General features: G+C 34.6%; 1 protein-coding gene across 2 annotated transcripts in view; it reads right to left on the bottom strand.

The window, feature by feature from the left end:
• LOC143252880 (elongin-A-like) overlaps positions 1–23,137 on the bottom strand; it is a 71,542-nt gene that overhangs the window by 31,606 nt on the left and 16,799 nt on the right. The window contains exons 2-4 of one of the 2 annotated variants that reach the window (XM_076505688.1): positions 19,936–19,992; positions 17,948–18,048; positions 4,671–5,843 (exon numbers count right to left, since the gene is read on the bottom strand). In XM_076505688.1, coding sequence (XP_076361803.1) covers positions 4,671–5,843; positions 17,948–18,031 — 1,257 coding nt within the window. In that variant the 5' untranslated portion in view covers positions 18,032–18,048; positions 19,936–19,992. The remainder of the gene's footprint in view (positions 1–4,670; positions 5,844–17,947; positions 18,049–19,935; positions 19,993–23,137) is intronic. The other variant, XM_076505687.1, reaches the window with a different exon arrangement.

Below are 23,137 nucleotides of genomic sequence, written 5' to 3'. Positions count from 1 at the left end.
TAACTTTTGGCAGAGTAGGAGCCATAATAAACTGGAAAGATGTGAGAAATGACTTTTCCACCTTGATAAGCCAACTGACTATGGCAGAATTCCAAATAAGAAACAGCGTGTTTTCCATATGTTGTTAAGTTAAGGATTCTGCTTGGTACATATTAAAAATGATGAAAACTGCTTAATAGCTGTTTCATAATATGAAATAACTCATTGCTTTAAAGTTAGTGGTAATGCAAGTTGTATAAGTTTTCCACTTCTCCATCAAAATTGTTTGGCATTTCATTGACAAATATGTGTCAGCTAGATGGTATTGGGTTATAATGGAACAAGAACAGATTACACTGACAGTGATGAAAAAATCCTTTCATTACTTTGTTTGATTAGGAAATAATACTACTTTAAAGTGGAACAAAGTTATCATTATACTGTGCTTTACAAAGAAATTAAAGGTCAAACATAAGATAAAAATAATTTCAGTGGTCTGAAAGACTAAAATGGTTTGAATTGTTTTTCATGAAATATGAGTTCACAACAAAATAGATATATGTTGTAATTTTTAGTTTGCTTTCAATTTATATGGCATCCTCTATTTACTACAGTAATTTTTCTATAACCTCAGCTAATACAGATAAAACACTTTCAAAAATGATTTGCATATGCATATTATGGTGTCATGGGCAACACCTTTGGTATCAGTATATTTAGTTCACTGTGAATTTGCAAACCATTCAACAGTGTTACCATTAACAGTTTTATGATTGAGGGAATATATCATGTCCTTCCCAATGTGAGGACATTTAAATAATAAGATTATTAAATGATAGAGAGCCAAAGGACACATTTCAAAAAAATGGGGCCTTCAATGTTTTATATGAAAGCAAATGGCATGCTCCACAGCCATAACTGAATTCAATACAAAATATCTTCACCAATATTCTTTGCAATGAAGTTAAGAATATCTTCTGCAACCTTTAAAATTATAGTAAACAAAGGTTTTAAATTTTAAGCTGATTAAAGATCATAAGTTCTCAACCATAAGAATATCAACAACTTTTTTCAAGAAAAATTGATCTCTTCATCATTCACAAAAGCATGCTACAGGAAAGATCAGGGAAAAGAATAGGTAATCATGGTCATCAGCATGAATACAACAGATGGAGGAAGTTATAACAATGACAGCTTTGATCAACATTCTTATAAGTTATAATTATCCATCTGGATAATAAATAGTGCTGGATCACTAATCATGTCCATAATTTAAGAACCTTTATAAAGCAAAATGTTAAATCTGAAAGTAAAATTTACTCCTTGTATTTGACAGAAACAGAGAAATATTTTGCATTTTTAAGATAACAGTCAGAATTTGCAACCTGCATGAAATATTGGTAGCAAAATAGTCTTATTCACTAGCTTTCTACACATATGAAAGTATACATACAATGTGTCAAAAATTTCAACATGTTTTGAAAGGATTGAATAACAATGGACCATATTTCCCCCAGATCATATTGTGCTTAACTGTTTGTGAATGTGGTACAAGAATGTTTACGTGTACAACAAGTATCATTTAAGCTTGCAGTATTTACACTTGTCTTTCATTAAGAATTTAGTAACAGAGAAAACATGTAAACTAACCAGTGCAGATGAAAACCAACATCCTATTAAATCTAAGCTGAATACGTTCTTAATATATAAGAGTAATCCAAGTACAACTTATTGCTTCAGTCTCATTAAATTACAAATGCTACCAATTCACTCCATGTGTGAGCCTACTGAATGTCTATTTGGGGTAATATTAAACAAAAAATTGTCAACCAGTAATTAGAAAGTTTCATTATCAATAACTCCTCATTATTTAAAAAAAAAGTTAAAACATTCACACTTAAAAATAATGACAGAAACCTACAACTCAGTTGACTGTAACAATCAGTAATAGACTTAGAGAACTCTTCCAAAACAAGGAAATTACAAAAGAAAATTTTCAGTACTTAATGATACACACTTCTCTGACTCATAACTTCTAACAGACACATGGCTACTGAGCTGTCTGATTTTATCAATTATGACATAAAAAGTATTCCCTGCATTCTCCCTTCATACATAAAGACCATAACTCACTATCTTAATATTGCACAAAATATCAGTACCAATGAACACTTAGCACTTACAATGGATGTTTCTTCTCTTTACAATAACATTTCACATGATGACAAATTGAAATTCTGAAATCTGCTTTAACCCTTTCTAACCCATCAGAATTGCAAACAGTAACTGACCTTGATAGCCCTGTTGTGTTTCTAAACAACTTTGAATTCAATAAAAAACATGCCTTCAGGTTAAAGGTACTGCAATGGATACCAAAATGGTTCCTAACAAATACAATGTTTTTTTTTTTGTGGTCCATACTGAAATCCAGTTTTTACAACAAAGCCCCATAAAACATGGAAACAACACAGATGACATTTTTCATTTCAATAGCCAGTTCTTAATCACTTAAAGATTATTTCTTATGCCAATACCTTTAACAAAACAAACATGTTTACTCTTGATTATTCCCTATCTAAATTAACTTTCTTGACATCACTGTCTTTTTCAAAAGGATGGAACTTGACACATTGATTTGTACAGAAAACCTGTTAACAGACCACAATATCTTCACTGCAAAAGGTGGCATCCCACTCACACTAAGCAGAATATTACCTAACATCAAGCTTTCCAAATAAAGAAAATCTGTTCAAGTGAAACAAATTACAGGACACACCAATGATTTAAAATAAACCATAATATAAAGAAGATGTAAAGATACCAAAATTGACAAACAGATTCAAAAGGCTAGCAACAATCAATGAAAAACCATCCTTGAACAGTTTAACAGTAAGGTTTTAAACATGATTTCTCTTCTTATAACCTATCATTTAAACTCAGAAAAATTTCTAGCATTCTGAAAAAAACATCTACACATACTACAATTGAACTATCTGCTTAGAAAAAAATTTCATGAAGTTACCAATGTCTCAATTTAGAAAAGCAGAAATCCTAAAGACATCCTTGTGAATCACATCCAATTAAAGAAAGGCTGTCACCCATGCAATAAAGAGCTTATTGTCTAACATGGAATTTTATATAAAATCATCAACTTTTTCTCTGATAACTATGACTATAAACACTTTAAACTTTCTTGAGAAATTACTTACACAACCCATAATACCATTTACCCTCAACAGTGTAAAAAATGCAATTACCATTATGCAGGACAGAACTATAGCACTCTTTTAAAGCATTTCAAAAACTATAAATCTTGTATTAAAATCAAATAAGACCTCTCTGTTACCCAACACTTTAACCAACCTGGAAATTCTATTAATGATGTAACACCCATCAGCAGTGAAAGCAATTTCAAAACTATATTAAAAAAGAAGTAAGTGAAGCCTATTGGACTGCAACTTTAAATACTGCTCAATCTCTTGAAATAAACACATATCCTGGAACAAATTATTTCCAATTATTAGTTTGTTCTCTGGTAATGTTTTATGTTCATATTGAATAAATTCTCAATATTTATCCTTCATAATTTTAATACTTATCTATTTATGATAATTTTTGGATTATTTTTAATTATATCTATTTAATCAATATTCATATCCTATTTTTATTTTAGTAACAATAAAGTATAATTTATCTTGACTGTTTTTCTTTTTTAAAACAATACATTTCTAATTTCTTTAGATCTAACATTCTTGTTTCTGATAGCATTGCACTGGATGTGAAGAAACACTTATAACAATACACTGAAAGTTCATCAAAACACTTCCAAATTTCCATGATAGCATGTATGATGTCACTTAAACTTCACTATCTCACACTTTGCTTTACATGGTTATTCCTAGTTTGACCCTGAACAAGAAAGTTCCACCTTTCAAAAGCACTCAGTTTATATGTTATTGTATTTCTAAGTGAAATGTAAATGCATTAAATAGCTAGTAGCAAAATAACAGATTTAGTCACCAAAATGCTACCAGTTATAATTTATAAAGTGCTACATTTAATAAATATTTCCCTAATAGTCCGATGATTAATTCAAACTCAAACAGAAAACATGGCAATTCATGTGCCAAAGCTCAAAGAAATACTGGTGAACTTTAAAAGAAAAGCAGAATAATATTTAGCAGTCACAGAAAAGTTGCACGTAATTACAGTACAATATTTATATTTTCCTCATCACTGTAGAATAATCATGACCTACATTTACATCACACAAAATAAACAGATGTGCTACAAACTGAAATAAATCACAAACTTAAAAACTCCAATATGTTAGGACAGAAGACAATCTTCCTTCAGGAAGTACCTGGGAATACTTTGTCTATTTCTGAAAATATTCATCACATATTCAGAATTTATTCATAACTACACTTAACTGCAGAGTTTGGATATCTGTCTGAAAAATAGTATGTGCACATTAGTATGATTTTAAATCACAAAAAACAATAAATCTCACAGACTGATTTATACTTTATACATCAGTCTTAAACATTTTTCTAAAATGGTCCGGAGGGATGTAAAAAAGAACTAGATAAAACTCATTTCATAAACATTTTGTCACTCCAATAACCAAGTAACAATAAATTTATATTTACTAATAAAACTATAAACAAATATTAAAAGAGTCTACTAACCTCTTGTAAGGCGACTGGCATATCCCCCAACTTGGATTCTGAGTTTTCTTGAGAATGAGGCACTTTTTGTTTTGACTCTTTATTCTTGCTCTTTGATTTTTTCTTGAGCTCTTCAGAAGCTTGAGCAGACGTTTTCACATGTTGACTTGAAACCAACTCTATTGATGACTGTTTGCTACGAGTAGATTTGTCTGGAGATACTGGAATTGCCGCCTTTTTTTTTTTCATCTTCATATTATCATTTAATCCCAAACAATCTTCAAAAGATGCAACTGAATTTGTAAACCCTTCAGTGCATTCCATCTTTAAGAGTTTCTTTGTATTTTTTATAGTTTTGGGCATCCCTTTATCTGTATAGTTATCTTCAGTCAACCCTTTGGCTTTTGACTTTCTAACTTGAGATTCTAGATTTACTGAACTGTTCCTGTCATGCCTTTCATTTTTCTCATCTTTTTTTTTGTGAGCTTTCTCTTTGTTTTTCAACTCTTTTGTTTTTATATCATTGTTTGAACTTTTTTTATGGTGGTTATCAGATAATTTTTGAAAAGATATAGAGTCCAGAGATCTTTTTACAACCCCTTGTTTGGTGGAATTTTGTTCCTGCTCAGATCTGTGATTAGTACCATCTCTGCTTTCTTTTTCTTTAATCAAAGTTGAAGAATTCCAGTTAGTTGTTTCTACAGTATCTTCACTGCTTGAAAACTCATCATGAGAATCTCTGTGACTGACATTAGAGTCTACATACATAGGAACATATTCATGCTCTTCATCTTCTTCTGACATGTTTGTTAAACTATCTAAATATTTATTCCCAAACCTACTTCTAGAAGAACCTCGGCTATTTCCAGATTTATTACGATAGTCGTTGGTATAATTTTCTGAGCTGTCATTATGTAAAAATCTATATTTCGAAGGATTTAAACCATCCTCATTCTCAAGAAGCTTTCTTTTTGACCCAGTTGAAGCATGATGACTAGGTGCAGAGTTTTGTGCTATGGTTTTGGACTTTTTGTTTTGACTGTGTTCAAGTACCTTATTTCTTTGATGCTCCTTTTCAGCATTCTCTGAACTAGATACTAACTGCTTCCAAGCATTAACAATATTTCGAGCCTTTTCCCCAATTTTTCCATCAGTTCGTTTAAGGCCATTGACAACTTTGCCTATACCTGTTTCCTAGAAATTTTGAAAAAATTGTAGTAGTACTTGTATTTTTAAACATAAAATTTCTAGACACACAAAAACAACATTATATTGAGAAAGTAATGGCCTTTTTAACTATTCTAATATCATACTTTCAATTTCTTTTTCTTTCAAATTTTCTCAATTTACTTATTTGCAATTAAAAACAAGATATTGAATCTTTTATTAGATTACAAATAACATGCAAGTCAAATTATATTATGCATTTTAACTATAAAAGGAATAAAAACATGATTTTAATTGAGAAAAGAAATTTATGTATATAACATGAGAATCTGTGAACCTAAACTCAAAAATATTAAATAAAACACCACTATCAACATTAGATGTTAATATTTTACATGAAGTTTACGTGGATTCAGTTTAAAAGAATGACTGGAAGAACTTTGACATCCTTCAATGTTTTGTTTTAATAACTGAAATAAAAATTGAAATTTTTGCTGTTCTAGCCAGAAAAGTTGGTTGATTGATTTAGTGTTTTATGGCACAAAGTAGCTAGGCTATCTGCACCAAACGTCCGTTAAAAAGGTAAAAGTAAATTCGGTAAAATTCATAAAAGAAAATTAAAGTAAAACAAAGTTAAAAAATAAATAAACAGCCAAAAATTAATGTTTACATCCAGTCTACAACATCAAGAGAAAAACTACAGTAATTCAAGTTTAAAGGACTTTCTATAGCATGACTGTAATAATCATAACTCACTTGGAAGATTAACAGGTAAGTACAAAAACAATTCAGTCACCTGAAGTTGGCCTTTCCAGTTCTGGTTTTGAATTACTTAATGTTATGGTCAGTTTCTAATTTCAAATTGAACTAGCTGAGCTGTGATTTTTAAAATGGGAGCCACATTATAAAGGTGTAAAGTATACATTTAAAAACTTAAATGGCATTGGAAAGATTAATGGCTTTAAAAAACTAAAAACATTACCAAGGTGAACAGTGTCACCATCACCAATAACATTGTCTATCATTATTGACAAACCTTGTGACAGAACATGTATAAAATGGTCCCGACACTGAGAGTCATAATGACAGGAAGAAAGTAAAATGTGGCTTATTGTGATCTGAGTGTTACACAAACTACACACTGGTGCATCAGTTCCAGATAAAAGAAAACGATGAGTTAAAAAAACTGTGACCAATGCGTAGTTTAGTTAAAACAACTTTGTCTTTCCGATCTTTACAGTAACAAGACGACCAATGTCCAATATAGGGTTTTATTTGGAAATGCTAGTTTTTGCATTGCTCACTCCAAGTCGACTGCCATCTGGCATGAAGCTGAGCCTTGAATACAGGACCATAGTCCATGTATGGGACAGGCACAGTAGTGATAGTGCCAGAGCAGATAGACTTAGCTGCAGTGTCAGCAAGCTCGTTCCCACGAATACCAACGTGGCTCAGTATCCAGAAAAACTGGATAGAAGTATATGTAAAAGAGAAATGGGCCAGTTGGTTTTGAATATCTGTGAGAACATGGTGTGAACCAATGTGAAGCGATTCCAGTGCCAGTAGAGAACTAAGCGAGACAGTATAAATCGTGCAGTTCAAGTACTGCTTAGCTTCTATGTGATCCAGGGCAAGAGAAATGGCATACATTTCAGCAGTGAACACAAAAGCTACTGAGGAGATTCTGCATGCAACCGCTGAACCACAAAAACCATGGCAGAGCCCACACAGTCACCTGATTTTGAACCATCTATGTAAATAGGAATGGAAGGATGGTTCAAAAGATGTTCAGCAAATAGAAGACAGTATTTCCAATCAGTCTACTTTTCTCAGATAACTTAAAGATAGGTCACAATTGGGGACTGGAAGAAGCCATGGTGGGATGGGCTGACCAGTGGATACAGCAGTGTTATCCAAGGATAGACCCAATTCATCTAACTGCACCTGAATACAAAGGCCAAAAGGAGTAATGGCAGACCGTCTGGTCTGAAAAAGCATGGCCCATTAAGAAAGGAAAACACAACCCCAGGTCAGATGCTTTGGTAAGGAATGAAATTTTGAAGCATATGGTAAAGACAGTTGCAAACGGCAGAGGTACAAAGAAGGTTCATGAGACTATGTATAAGCTCTGAACTGGAGAAGTATGGAAATCCCCAGTGCAGAGTCGAAGTCCTTGATGATGAATAGGGTCTAGCATCTTTAAGGCCAATGGTCCAGCAGAGCCATAGACCAGTGATCCATAGTTGAGTTTCGATTGAATAAGAGCACGATATATCTTTAACATAGAACATCAATCTGCTCCTCAAGTGATTGTAGAGAGGACACAGAGGATGTTCAGTGCTCTTGTAGCTGTTTGGTGTGTGGTATAAAGGTTTGATGTGTGCTTTGACCCATAGTTGTTTGATGTGTGGTATAAAGGTTAGCTTACGGTCAATGATAAGCCCCAAAAACTTAGTCTCAAAGACCACAAGCAGTACAACTTCACCGATACGGAGTTTAGGATCAAGGTGAATACCCCATTGGTGGTAAAAGTGCATGCAAATGGTTTTAGAGAGAGAGAAGGTAAAGCCGTTTGCTGTGGTCCACTTCAGTAAACAAATGAGGGCATTCTGTAGCTGCCGCTCAATATACCTTACATTCAACGACTGACATGAGATGTGAAAGTGTTCAACATAGAGCCTATTTGCAACAGTGAGAGGGAGTTGTTTAGTGATGGCATTAATTTTTATACTGAAAAGTGTGACACTCAGAACACAGCCCTGAAGGACTCCAAGTTCCTGTAGAAAAGAATGGGAAAGTGTTGAACCCACACAAACTTGGAATCTCCTGTCAAGAAACCAAACAAGACGAGCATTAACTATCCTCTCTAAGATCTTAGAGAAACAGCTCATCTAATTGCTTGTAGTTTGAAAGAATCTTGGGATCCTTCCCAGGCTTGGAGAAAGGCAGGACAATAGCCTGGCACCAGGCATCAGGATGAACATTCTCCTGCCAGATCCAGTTAAAAACAACCAGAAGGATAGTGAACATCATCAGGTCCAACCGATGTACTGCTAGACCGATGAAAGGCCAGTTTGAGTTCCACCAGTGTAAAGGGACAATTATAGACATAGAGATAATCAGCTCAAAACAAAAGAGGTGATTGCACTGCCTGAGTCTTGATGGCTAAGAAGGTGGATGAAAAGACAGAAGTGCTAGATACCCAGCAAAAGCTTTCACCTAGAGTATCGGAGATGCTCTGGGTATCAGTTACTTCATGACCATCAGAGAGCAAGATCGAAGGGGGGACAGAGTGATATTGCCCATTGACCTTTCGAATCATGTCCCAAATGATTTTGGAACTGGTAGTAGAAGATATGTTGGTTGTGAACTTAATCCAAGATTCCTTCTGGCTTTGATGTCTTACCTATTAAGCATGTCCACGGGCTTGCTGGAAAGCAATGCGGTTCCAGAGTGTGAGATATCTACGGAAAGTATCCCAGGCTCGTTTTTGAGCCTTCCGTGCCATGTGGCAGGCAGGATTCCACCATGGAAAAGGATATAGTGGAAAACGTGTCAAGGTTTTTGGAATACATTGAGCAGCTGCTTGTATAATACAGTCAGTTACTGCTGCCACACAGTTGTCTACTGATGGCTGAGAGACGATGGCATGATCAAGTTCTGCAAGAGCAGTGAAAGTGAACTAGTCTGCCTGATCCAGCTTCCACTGGGGCACGCGGTTTGGGTGGCATCGACCACGGCCAGTCTCTCTCAAAAGTATGGGAAAATGATCACTGCCTAGTGGATTATTGTCAACCCTCCATGAAAAATGGTAAAATAATGAAGGGGAGCAAATTGAAAAATCAATAGCAGTAAAGGACTGACTAGGCACATGAAAATAAGTAGAAGAAGCACTACTGAAAAGATAAGGGTTGTGATCAGAGAGCATACACTCTACAGAGCGACGACCTCCTATCAATATCACCACTTCCCCAGAGGGGATGATGTCCATTATGTCCCCCAGGATGAAAAAAAGAGACAGCAACTGTTCAATGAGAGCATCAAGGTCTGATTGACAATTTGTCTCTCTAGGTGACAGATAGAGAGAACAAACAGTGATGGTATGACCCAAGGAAACACGAATGGCTATGGCCTCCAAGGGGATGTCGAGTGGCAAAGACAGGGTGGGCACATGCTGATCAACCAACAGTGCCACCCCTCCATGCACTTGTCCATCACACATCCTGTCATTTCTGTATAAAGAAAACTTCTGAATGGTGACTGTATCAGCAGGTTTTAGAAATGTTTCCTGTAAGGAAAGACATACAGGAAGGTAGGAGACAATCAGGATATTGATGTCATCCAGATTAGAACGTAAACCTTGACAGTTCCATTGTATCAAGGTGGCCATTTTTATTCATGTGTAGGCAAATTGGGTGGAGAACTCTTCTGTTTACAACCATGTCTTTTTTCTTACTTTCCATGGATTCTGTCCTTGGTCAATTGGGCAGGTCTTTGCTATTGAAAGGGGATTCCAGAGACTGAGGATGTGAACAAATAATTGTTTTACATCTTGGGGTGAGAGAGGAAGATGGGTCTGAGGAAATGCCTGTACCTGGAACCAAAGGATGTGGATCTTGGGTTTGGTGGAATGTATATCAGGGATAGAGATAGGTGTTGAAGTTGATTCATCAACTTTTTAACCATAGAGGTCAAAAGACTTTTCATTTGTTTGGAGAACAATTCTTAGAAGGCACAAAGAGATCTGTCTGCACACCCACAGTAGCTGTGGAATGAAGTGCAGCAGCATACGTCCAAGATGAGGTGATGGACAGCAATTTTCGAGTCTCAGGATAGGTAATGTTATGAATCATTTTCAAACACTGCACCTCTTTTTCTTCCAACCATTTAGTGCAAGAACGAAAGTAGAATGGGTGAGAACCATTGCAATTGGTGCAATGAGAGTTCATTTCACACTCACAGGCATCATGGTCCTTTCCACAGCAATGAGCACACATCAAGGAACCACGACATTATGTCTTCGAGTGACCAAACCGTTGACACTGGAATCATCGGAAAGGGTTTGGAATGTATGGCCATACTCTGCAATTAAAATAACCTGCCTTGGTGGTAGCAGGAAGACATGGTGACGTAAATATCAGAATGATGACATTGGTTGGCACCATAATTCCATCTTTGCAAGTGGAGATATGCCTCACTGCAGAAATTCCTTGGATGGAGAAACCAGTGAGATTCTCCAATTCTGGGATGTTCTTCAAATCCCTCTCAACAATAAATATTTTTGATGAATTCAAAGTAGCATGAGGTTTTACCTCTATAGGTATATCCCCAATTGCCTTTGAATGCAACAGGAATTTATTGTGTTGAGATATGGATGTTCCCACTAATATGTCACCAGATCGAAGCTTTTTTACTGACTTTGGAGAGCCAGCAAATCCTTCTAGTCCCTTCTGAATGAAAAAGGGAGACATTTGCCCCAAAGGTGTGTCTGAAAGTGAGTGCAATATAAGAAAATGAGGTACAACAGGTGGTACAGATAGTGAGGATTGCTGCTCAGAATCTTCAAGACATGGTCGTTTACCTATAGACTGTTTTTTCATTATTTTATTAAGATTTTTATTGGAGTGTCCATAATAAAGAAAGGAAAATTTTGATGCTCACTGACACCACCCACCCTGGAGCCCTATGGGGGGATGCACTACAATGTCAAACAAGGACACTGCAGCAACACCAGGATTTCGTGAGCACAATACCCAAACACCAACATCAGATGTAATGTCTACAACCCCTGTTGAGAACATTCAACACAGATACTTGGTTGACCCTAGCCTGAGTGGACTAGTCAATTAACCCATGGGGGGGGCCACCCCAAGGCTCCCCCGTCTACAGAAATTCAATGCCAAAGTGGTGTGTTAGGGTTGGACCCCTCAACCATCAGGATCCTCTCCTCCCCTTCATGGGTTGCCACGCACAGCAAACATGTGGGTGGATGTTTAGATCCCAAAGGAGGTAAACTGAAAGAACAGAACCTTCCCTGGGAGGTCCCCTCACTAATACAGGAATCCACACTGAGGGGGGCCAGAAAAGTAATGGAATATAACAATTACAAACAGTGATATACCACTACACTTAAAATGATTACAAGAAAATATGATATTCATAAATAAAATTCAATATTGTTCATAAGTTTAATAAATTTTCCATGCAATTCATGGAAGGTACAAATTAATTTCAACATTTGTTGAGATTTATCACACTAGTGATACAGTGAAATTTCATAAGTTGTATGAAATATCCCTGAAAGTATGTTATTTTCTTAAATTCAAAATGTATTTCAAATAATACTTGCATCTACTCACAATTAGAGTTATTACTCAAATGTCAGAGTTTATTCCTTTGCCAATCTCAGTATTGGTCTGATTTTTTTCTTGCTTGCTCTAGTCTTTTATACTCCATTTAACTGTCCTTGGTAATATCTGTATCATGACACTCTCCACCTACATTAATGTGCCCTCTATCCTGTTACTGTGTATAAACACCCCATTCAGATAATGTTATCACTTTTTGAGACTGATTTAATTTTAATCTTTAACATTGGTTCTCAGTGGGGTGAAAAGTTGAGAAAGTGCAAGAGAAGTATTATTGAAAATATATTTTCAATTTTAGAAAATCATAACCTGAAAAACATACTTACCTAGGCTAACAGATACAGCTACAATTCCAGATTGTTTAGGTGAAGGGACTGGTGTGGAATTGGTTGAATAAAAGTATACTTGCCACAGAGTTGGAAACCTGGGAGAATGAGGTAAGGGGTTCTGAAGGTAGCAATGAAAATACTCAGCCTTCTGTATGATCTAATTCTTAAAATAGCAACAGAGGATAGGTGGAAACATTCACATGAAAATACTGCCAGATAATGCAACCAATGTGAAATAAAAGTATTGGGGAAGGTTAACATATCAATCCACACAACTTCCTCCCCTATTAAGCATTTTAACTGGTCTGCTAAAGACAAAAAAAAAAACAAATCTGATTAGACATGGGTCATAGAAGATTCTTCACCTTCATAGAGAGCTCAGAATAAAACATCATCATCTAGCATCTCAAAAGGCATTAGTGAAGGCAACAAAACCTTCAAAACCCTCACTGAACATGACAACAGTCTAAATTGGATCAGTACTAGAAATGAGAAACAATGATCAATGAATCAGTGAAAAGGATTAATCCTTTTCCCTGTCTGAGAGTACTGAGTAAGAAGAACTGGTCTAACAACATCTGTAGAATGAGAAAGTGAACTGCAGACAAACTGTGCAAACCACTTTTACCAGTTATGTCTGAAGGTTAGAAGCAACAGTAAATAAACCTTAAGGTAGAGGTGATACCTAGATTTGAGAATTAGGACACAAACAGCTGTAAAGATAGACCATGTAATCTTAATATACCAGGTAGGTAAATGAAGTGGTCATTTTGAACAATGGACCAAGTGATTTGAGAAACCCAAAGAATATGAAGGATTAAAAAAATATTTGGTTGCTAATTAACAAGGATGCCATGTAAGTGTAATTATAAAAGGTGCAAAAATCTTTGCCAAAGAGTCAGGTCAAGAAATGAGTTATGGTTGGCACGTTTGATTGAACAGGGTTCAACATCTTTTAAGTACACCACTGCCAATATGTGTGCCATTTCCATTGAGAAAAGTCCATCATGGGACTGATAAAACTGAGACAGATACATGGCAAACTAAAAAAATTAAACCCCAACTGTATAGCTTCTGTGCCTGAAGTGCAAGTTTCTGAATAGCAGGCAAATGAACCCTGCCAAATCATGGATGCATCCATAGAAATGGTCTAAGAAGAAGCAGAAACCATGATGTAGATGCTAATCCAGTGCTAGCAACAGACCCCAACAACAGGTTGAAACAAAACATAGTTAACACCTTGGGTAACATATAAATTGGAGGTAAGGCCTAAAATAGTAATCCTATCCCATCCCGATACAATGAGTCCATTACCAAAACCTAAAGGTGAAGTACTGGAGACTAAATTGTAAGTAGTTGGGTGTTCCCGTTGAGAAAAGTCCATCATGGGACTGATAAAACTGAGACAGATACATGGCAAACTAAAAAATTAAACCCCAATTGTATAGCTTCTGTGCCTGAAGTGCAAGTTTCTGAATAGTAGGCAAATGAACCCTGCCAAATCATGGCTGCATCCATAGAAATGGTCTAAGAAGAAGCAGAAACCATGATGTAGATGCTAATCCAGTGCTAGCAACAGACCCCAACAACAGGTTGAAACAAAACATAGTTAACACCTTGGGTAACATATAAATTGGAGGTAAGGCCTAAAATAGTAATCCTTTCCCATCCTGATAGAATGAGTCCATTACCAAAACCTAAAGGTGAAGTACTGGAGACTAAATTGTAAGTAGTTGGGTGTTCCTATGAGAGCCCAATCCATCAATCAGAGTTATAAAATAGTCAAAGCAACTGAACTTTGTGATGTGGCACCTATTCTGTTAGGAGAATCTGACTGGGTTGAGACAAGCTCTAAGATGAAATGATAAGAGTGGTCTTGAGAAAAAAGGACAAAGATTTAAAACAAGGCACCCTGGATAAAGTGCTTCTTTAATAAAAAAAACAAAAAAAAAAACACAGCACACAGAATTGTCAGGGTGAAGTTTGATGATTCTTCCCCATAATAAACACAGACAATGAGACATTGTCTTTGTATGAGCAATAAGTTCTAAAATAATGTACAGGGAAGCCTTGTTGTCCACATGTACACCCTGGAATTCCTGACTGTTGGTACATGCACCCTACTGATGCATTCTATAAAAGAGGGAGCTATAGATGAGGGGAGTGATATAGGAACCCACATTTTAGTAGCATTCTGATATAACAGCCATTAAAGATTAATGAAGGATCCTGACAAAGGAATCTGTAGAATCCAATGAATCAATAGTTATGATCCCTTGGTAACAAAGACTGTTAAAAGGAACATTTGTGCTCTTATCCCAAAGACTTGAATGATTTGAGTGAGCCTACATTCCCAGAAGAGAAAGAATCATTCAGGTAATGGGAGTTGAGTAAGAGTCTGGTTTTCTGTTCCACATCATGGGGCTGAATGCAGAAGAGCTGAGCCAGACTAAAAAACATGATGAAAAATAAGTTTTGCAGACTGATGACATAGTAAATTGGAGCAAGAATAGGTGTCTTAGCTTTGAAAATGAAAACTGCACTGGTAGTTTCTGAAAGAATAATCCAGATGTATTGTTCTGACAATTCACAAGATGGTGTAAGCAGTCCATGGAATGGACATCGTGAGAAGAAACCATTATGATTCAGCAGAACCCATGTGAAGCCCATGATAGTCTGAAAGTAAAAATCCTGAAATGCAATATCTGACCCTTATGCACAAAAAATGCCAATAATGGTAGGACACCAACACTATGGCAATATGCAGATAAAAAACAACAAAAATGAACTTGAATATCCAAAATTCCAGTAAAATAATGTCAACTCAGATTGAGGAATGAGTAACTTATAAATCTTGGAGAAATGAAACATTGATGTAGACAAAAAAAGAGCACTGAATAGATACTAATTTCCTGTCATCTTAAGTCAACAGCCAATATTAATAACCCTACCTGGCCAGATCATGGGTCAAATGACATATCATTGCACCTGTTGACTTGCATTCAATATTTTATTGAACTACTATTTTCTGAATTTATGTCAATAAGTTTGGTATCAAATCAAAGGCTGTAATTCAACAATATATTAATGATTTTCAAATACAAATTCTAGTTTCTTACAAATTAGAAACTCAAATGACTGACAGATATTGACAAACTATAATATAAAATAAGAGCCCCCTATCTTTTTTGTATACTGAGTTATTGTTCATATTCCAAAACACGCAGTGACCACACCCAACTCTTTCTGCTGATTTCTCCAAGCCTGTTCCCTTGGCTGTAATTTCACTAGATATATAACATATAAATAACCAATGTATTGATGGGCTGATGTTGGGGTTTGGGACCCTTAAATGGGGAGAAACTAAGATGAAATTTGAGACACCAATGACAACAGACACTTCCAATAAAGTGCAGTACAAGGAAAACAAATCATTTGAGTTCAGAATTATAAATCCATAGACATACCCTGCCCCACTAGAGAACTGATTTTTAAATCCAACTTCTGCTTCTATGTTAAAAAAAAAAGAATTATAATGCTTTTTTTAAATTTTAGACCTATGTCAGAAGAATAAATTTTTAAGTAGTGCAATGTTACAACAGGAAAGCTAAAATATCAGAAACACCTTTCGACAAAAAAAAAAAAAAGAATCTCATGGTGCATTTTTTTTTTATACAAGTCTTCATTTCAGAATTGAACCATTATTTACTTTGAAACTTAACTTCCTGAAAGGCTTCTCTGCCAAAAAGCAGTTTCCAAAATGTGACTCCACAGTATAATCTTTTATGGTGAGAACTAAAGATAGAGAAAAAAAGAAGTATGCATCCTCACATAGATGCATCTCTTTCAATTACAGGTAGCTGCCAAAATTAAAGAAAATACCAATGTAAAGTCACATAATAGGATGTTGTGCTACCATATTCAACTAGTACAGCCTACATGTACTGTAGCACAGTCTCCCCCAGCATCTGGAATTATGCAGGAGGAATGTGACATCACTCTTCCACAAGAAAGTCAATCAATGCAAGCCCAGTTGATGAAAGTTCAAAATACTGTTGCAGGTAATGTTACAGAATGTCCCATACATGCTTCATTGGGCTACAGAATTTTTTAGGATGGCATCACACATGCATTTGTCCATACATCAAGAACATGGTGAAGAACAATTCATCTGACTAAATAACATTTATTTCTCAATAGTCCAAAACCTGTGCTCTTTGTACCACTGAATGCACAGCCATGTATTGACAGGTGAGATGAGCAGTTTGTGCACTGTAACCCCACAAAAGTATCCAATTCTGTGGAGTTCTTAGTAGACAGTTCTTGATGAAACTGTCTGCCCTAACTCTGGAGTGAAATCTGCAGTAAAATTATTTCAGTTGCTCACCTGTTTCGTCTTTCAGTTTGAATTAATGTATGAACATCACAATCCTGGAATGTGTGCTTTTGTCTATTGTTGCCCTTTGCTGATGTTTTCTCCTCAGAGTTCCATGCTGATATCACCTTAAACACTGTTGCTCGTAAAACATCAGCAAATTGAACTGTCTTGGTGATTAAAGATTCTGCCAAATGCACCCCAACAATCACCCCTCTTGCAGCCATACTAGACAGGATTATGGGTAACTGAGATTGTCTATTATTTTTATATATGATCCTATGCATGTTGAGATGTTATCTGCTTAATTAATAAATAAGCCACACCTGAGTGGTAGCTTGTGCATTGCATAGACTAATTGGTCTTCATTTATCCAGGTGTTTCCATTTTTTCTTATCCACTGTCTGTATATTTTAATTCCAAAAACATAGATTTGTAAAATGATTTATAACAGACATTAGGGAAAAATTAAGTAGTAAACAGAATACACTTTCTTTTTCAAACAAGGAAGTAGCAGTGTACAATACATGTACAAAAAACATTTACATGAGCACTACCATTTCATGGATTTTTTTTCTTGTGCACTAGAAGTCAACAAGATATAATCTACAATAAGAGGTATTTCCTTTAACCCCACTTTTTATACTAATTGTACAATTGCACTAATAACTATTTATTTAATTAAATAATACCTGAAAGAACATTATTCATCAATCCAATTTTAAAGGAACTTGTTATACCCTTTTCCTCTCTACCCCCAAAATCTCTAGATGTGCTAAAATAATCAAAAACCTTCTTATCAAAGTAAGAAGTTTGAAACAAAATGTTGACTCAATGTACTTTAGTACCATAAAATTTAGAGGGAATAATGATTTCTTTTAAAACTGCACATGCATTTAAGATGTCTTGTTTTCACCACCTAATATTTGGTACTGGCATTGTCAATGAAAGATGATAAAGAAAAACAAAGGACCAAACTTAGTAATAAAATCCAACCAGTCTGGTAACTTGTAAGCACTGTAGTCGATACTAGACAAGCATATTCTAAGCTTACCCTACCCAAGTGTATCTCTGTGAAAGGCTCCCATCCAAATATGAAACAAAAATGAGAAAGAGAGAAACCTCGCCACAGAAAAACCTCATAAGTTCCTCCACTTTAGCTGCAAAATAAAAAATAGGAAATATTCAGTATTTTGAAAAACAATATGATGCTGTGATATGAATTTAAGAAAAAGCAATAACTTCACCTTTAACTGCAAGTGAGAAGCTATCACTAAGGTCGAAAAATTCTATTCATAAACTGATGAAAATGGAACATTAACCAGAAGATTAGCTCTTTATAAGAAGCATTATCCACCCTGAAATGATCACAAGTAATTAAAAAATTGAAAAGTCCAGTGAAAGATGAAATCCCAACATAAAGAATACAACAAACTGGTGAACATATTACAGAAGGCCCAATATTATTGTAAGAAAAACAAGCAGTCAAGTCAAAGCTTGCAAGAACACTTGCTGTCTAATTAACTCTACATGGTCCTACAAATTGCAACATCATAATGTCTGCAAAGAAGGAAAACATGGGATAGAAAATCAAGCATTCCTATAGAAGTTTCAACTAGCTTCATGTGCATTTACAAAATATTTTTGTTTAACTCTCTCAGTACAGACTTAGTTGATTTTACATAAAAATTGACCCCATATTAATCTTTAGATTTTCCATACTATAACTTCTAACATGTTCTGTGTACCTTCATGAAATTTCACATGCTTTCAGAAACTATCAAGAGTAATTTGTTAAGAAAAAAATCAGAATTTTTAATAAAGTATTTTTTCTTGAAAATCTCTATGAATATGGAGTCAAAATATTTAATGCTCCCACTGCAAAGTGATTTTAATGTTAAGATTAAAATTTTTTCTTCTTCTGAAAATTCTAAAATTTCATTTGTGCAATCTCTAAAATCTTCTAACTACAAATATTTTTAAATAACATTTTACACTTTTTTCTTTCTAGACTTACTTCAAATAGTAACATGTATTTATTTATCTTAAACAGCTTTAAACTCATAACATTAGACATCCATTTCTACTTATATTTCACTTCATACCTCTTGAATTATGCCTAACTAATACAAGTTTAAAATTACTTGGTGAATGCATAGCTCGTGTTATGCTGTTAAATTACATAAACCACAGATTACTCACAAGTTGCTCACAAATGTACCTTATGAAAATTATTATTATTTATTTTATTTAACATAATATAAACGTTCCTACTTCTTAAAGTTTAGTCATTATTAGAATATCAAATAAAGGATATACACAAAAATAAAAAATATAGTTCTTACCCTTTGTGTTGAATTTCAATGAAACTTAAACCTATTTTTTTTTATTCTAATAGTATTACTGTACCAAATTTATTTGATTAAATAATGTATCAAAAACACAGAATAATAATGTATAAAAAGAAATTGTATTGTAAACTACCACAATTTTTATGGATCTGTGACTAAGCTCACTGATATATTTTCCATGTAAATACAATTTAAACTGAAAGTGAAATAGATAATTATCTGTATTAGAAAACAACATAATCTGTCATTTGATATATTAAAACTTTGGCTATCTGCTGCTTATAAATAATATAGTATTGAACATCAGAGAAAGCTATTTGCAAATTTTTAAAAAAGAGAGACAACATGGACAAATGGGCATGGCAAAATGGGTCTAATTTTCTAGTTTATTGTTCTGTAACCACATATAATTGAATATTATTAAAATTATGCTTTCTCTGAGCAATAGAAACATCATAATGAGTAATTTACATTAAATTTCATACTTCTCAGAGGGATGTCAAATAGATTAGAGAAGAAGGGATACCTAAAGAGCATATGTCACAATTCTCCTACCAGGGGAAACTGAAGTTTATAAAAAATATTTTCTTTTAATATTAACTCTTAAAAGTTTACATAATATTAAAATTTGGAATATCAACATGTTTTGATGCCAAGTTTATGTCATGATAATAAAGTACTTTACATTAATCTTACCTGTAAGAGGTCAATAGTCACTTGAACATTCTCTAACTTATGAAGGATGTGAAGAGTCTGTAGAACAGAATTTTAAGAACACTGATATTAAATACATATAGTAATTACAAAGGACAAATATAACACATTTCTCTGTTGACATACACAGAATTCATATATCTATCAACAGCACATGTGTAGACATCACAACTCTGGTATTCAAGATTCAACCTATAAAAAGTTGAATATTTGAATTAAAGTTTAAAATATAATTAAATCAAATAATATTTTGAAAAATAAGCTGCTCAGAACCCACAATTCATGAATATTAGAACTATACATCTGTTACTCAGAAATAATTTACTGCCCTCTTAAAAAGCAATTTTAAATTTCCTTACAAATCATTCTAAAAAAATATAACTACCTAGTTTTCTTAAGAACAAAACTACATTTATATATGTTATTTGTTAGTGATAAAATAAATTGTTTTACAATATTTAAAACAAAAGGTATATTTCATTACTTGTGCTATATCAAATTCTGAAATTTATTACATGTTAACAACACTTTTATGCTCTTTTTTTCACTACTAAATTTCCTAATATACTGCAAAGTTAATAGAGTAGGTACTCCTTAACCAACTCTTTCTTAAATATTAATATTTCATTACTGTTTGTGTATTCTTAGCATATATCATGTGAAAAAAGCAGAAAGTAACACCTGATGCACAAATCAAATTTGCCACCTTATATAGAACTCAATTTTTATCGTTGACATGAGTCTAACTTGGGTCACCTGAATACACATGGTAATAATAGCACCAATAACAACATAATTATAAAAAAATTATGCATTCAAAGAAGCATGACTTCCTCCCAAAGGAAAATACAAAAGTTTACACTTTCCTATATCAAAAGTGTATTCCAAATAAAACTTATCTCCTCTCTCACTTTAGCTTTATCCTAGTAAAAGCATTGGTACACATTCTACTTCTCTTGATCCACTTTTTACACACCACTACATCACCTCTACGCAATTTTAATCTTGTGACTTTCTCCATCTATGTCAATGCACCCTCTATATCCGATCTGTATACAAGCTCTCCATTAATCTTTTTTATTCACTTTTTTGAGACAAGATTATCAGACCCAAACACTAGTTATCTTAGGGAGGAATGGCAGGATAGTGAAAGAAGAGGCAGGTATTATCAAAAATACATTTTTGGTATAGGAAAATGCAAACTTTAGAAACTATTTACCTTCACCCCACTTTACCTAGAATCCTACACTGACACAGTGAAGGCAAGATGTACACAGAAAGCTTCTGTGTAATAAACAGGTGTACAAAATTGAGATATAATAAAGCACACTACTTTCAGGGCCTGGCATGGACAGGTGGTTAAACCACTCAACTCATAATCTGAGGGTCACGGGTTCAAATCTCTGTCACACCAAACATGCTCACTCTTTCAGCTGTGGAGGCATTATAATGTGACAATCAATCCCACTATTCGTTGGTAAAAGAGTAGCCCAAGAGTTGGTGGTGGGTGATGATAACTAGCTGCCTTCCCTCTTGTCTTACACTGCTAAATTAGGGATGGCTAGTGCAGATAAACCTTGTGTAGGTTTGCACGAAATTCAAAAACAAACACTACTTCTGGAACAGGTGTGCTCTTTGTCCAAGTAAGTGAAAGCTAAACATGTATTATAAAAACCAACTGACTATAGACTCAACATTGTTAATTATCTCAACATTCATCCAGACAAATTATAGGAATTATAGGGCTTTGGATGCAAAGCTAGTTCTAAGTGGCAATGGCATGGGGACTACAGTATGATATAACTGTATAATAGGAATATGATATGAAGATACCAAACCTGAAAGTTAGAGAATGTTACATGTCAAGCCACCAGAATTACAAAAAGGGCAAGCAACAGCTAACTGGACAAACCAAAACTCCAATGTGAAGAAGCACAAGATGTAACAAACCAAAACTATGAATTATGGGTCCAAACACCCAACCTGAAAGTGACAATGTCTCATGCAAGCCACTAGAACTTTAAATGGAAGGCAAGCAACACACAACTGAGCAAGTCTCCCCCCAACCAAAAGAAGCACAGAATACAACAAACCTAACTTAGAATTACAGAGCCAATCACATCATTCAACCTGAAAAAACAAGAGTTCTTCCTGCCTAGGGTTATGAACAGTCTTAACTCATCAACCTGAGAGACAAGGCAATGTATCCTGCTCTTAGAATTATGAATAAGATGTGGAACAAACAAATTTCAACCAATGGCTCATTGATGCTATGCTCTGCATATAGAATTACAATAAGTCAAGGATCTGCTTCCATGATTTTGGTAAGCACTAGAATGACCACAAAAAAAGGTCATGTTCACACAACTGTATAGTGAAGTGTTATCTCTTAACAAGAATTACAAGGAGCCTCCCATGGTGGCTGGTCCTGCTCACCAGCAGCTATCTGAGAAAAACTTCAAGGGTTAAGAGTGGAAGGGTAGCTGAAACCCATCTGAGGAGAAAGACTGCTAAGTCCCATAAGTAGTGCAATATAAAGGTATTTTCTGTAATCCACATACCAGTCTGTACAATTTCCTCCAGTAAGCAACACAACCAAGCTGCTAGGAGCATCAATATGTCAAACTTGATGAGAACTAAAGTTTTTGCTATTTCAATGAAAGACCAGAATAAGCTACCCAAACCCATAGACAAATTCAACTTGTCAAAATGACAGGAGATAAGTTGTATGATACCAAAGAATCCCAATAAATAAATAACTGGTGACAGAAACCCCAAAATACTTCAGTTTATGCCACATAACATCATATAGCCTATACAGGATATAAAAAAGGATTTGGATCCCAAAGGTCATATAAAGAGGAAATGTAGGGAACGTGAACAGAAGAAAAAGCCTTACCATCTTCCTTAGCTGTTGCAGAATGTTGTTGGAAAGGTATAGTATCCTGTGAATACAAAGAAAAAATCCATCTGAATGTTAACACCCACTAGCTAATAATAGAAGAAAACATGTTTTAAGTGAAAGACGATATAATCAACATGACCCCAAAGGTTCAAAAGGTGGATGTTACAAAAGCATGGAGAACCACTGTGATACCTCAACTAGGTATCTATAGAGGGTGATATGGATGGGTAACCTGAAATGATTTCAAAACTAATAACAAAACAGGGAACTTGGAAAATT

This window comes from Tachypleus tridentatus, chromosome 6, assembly GCF_004210375.1.
Source record: "Tachypleus tridentatus isolate NWPU-2018 chromosome 6, ASM421037v1, whole genome shotgun sequence".
Classification (NCBI taxonomy): Eukaryota; Metazoa; Arthropoda; class Merostomata; order Xiphosura; family Limulidae; genus Tachypleus; species Tachypleus tridentatus.
The sequence above is the reverse complement of the archived record's forward strand: the minus strand, read 5'-3'. Positions and strand labels throughout refer to the sequence as shown.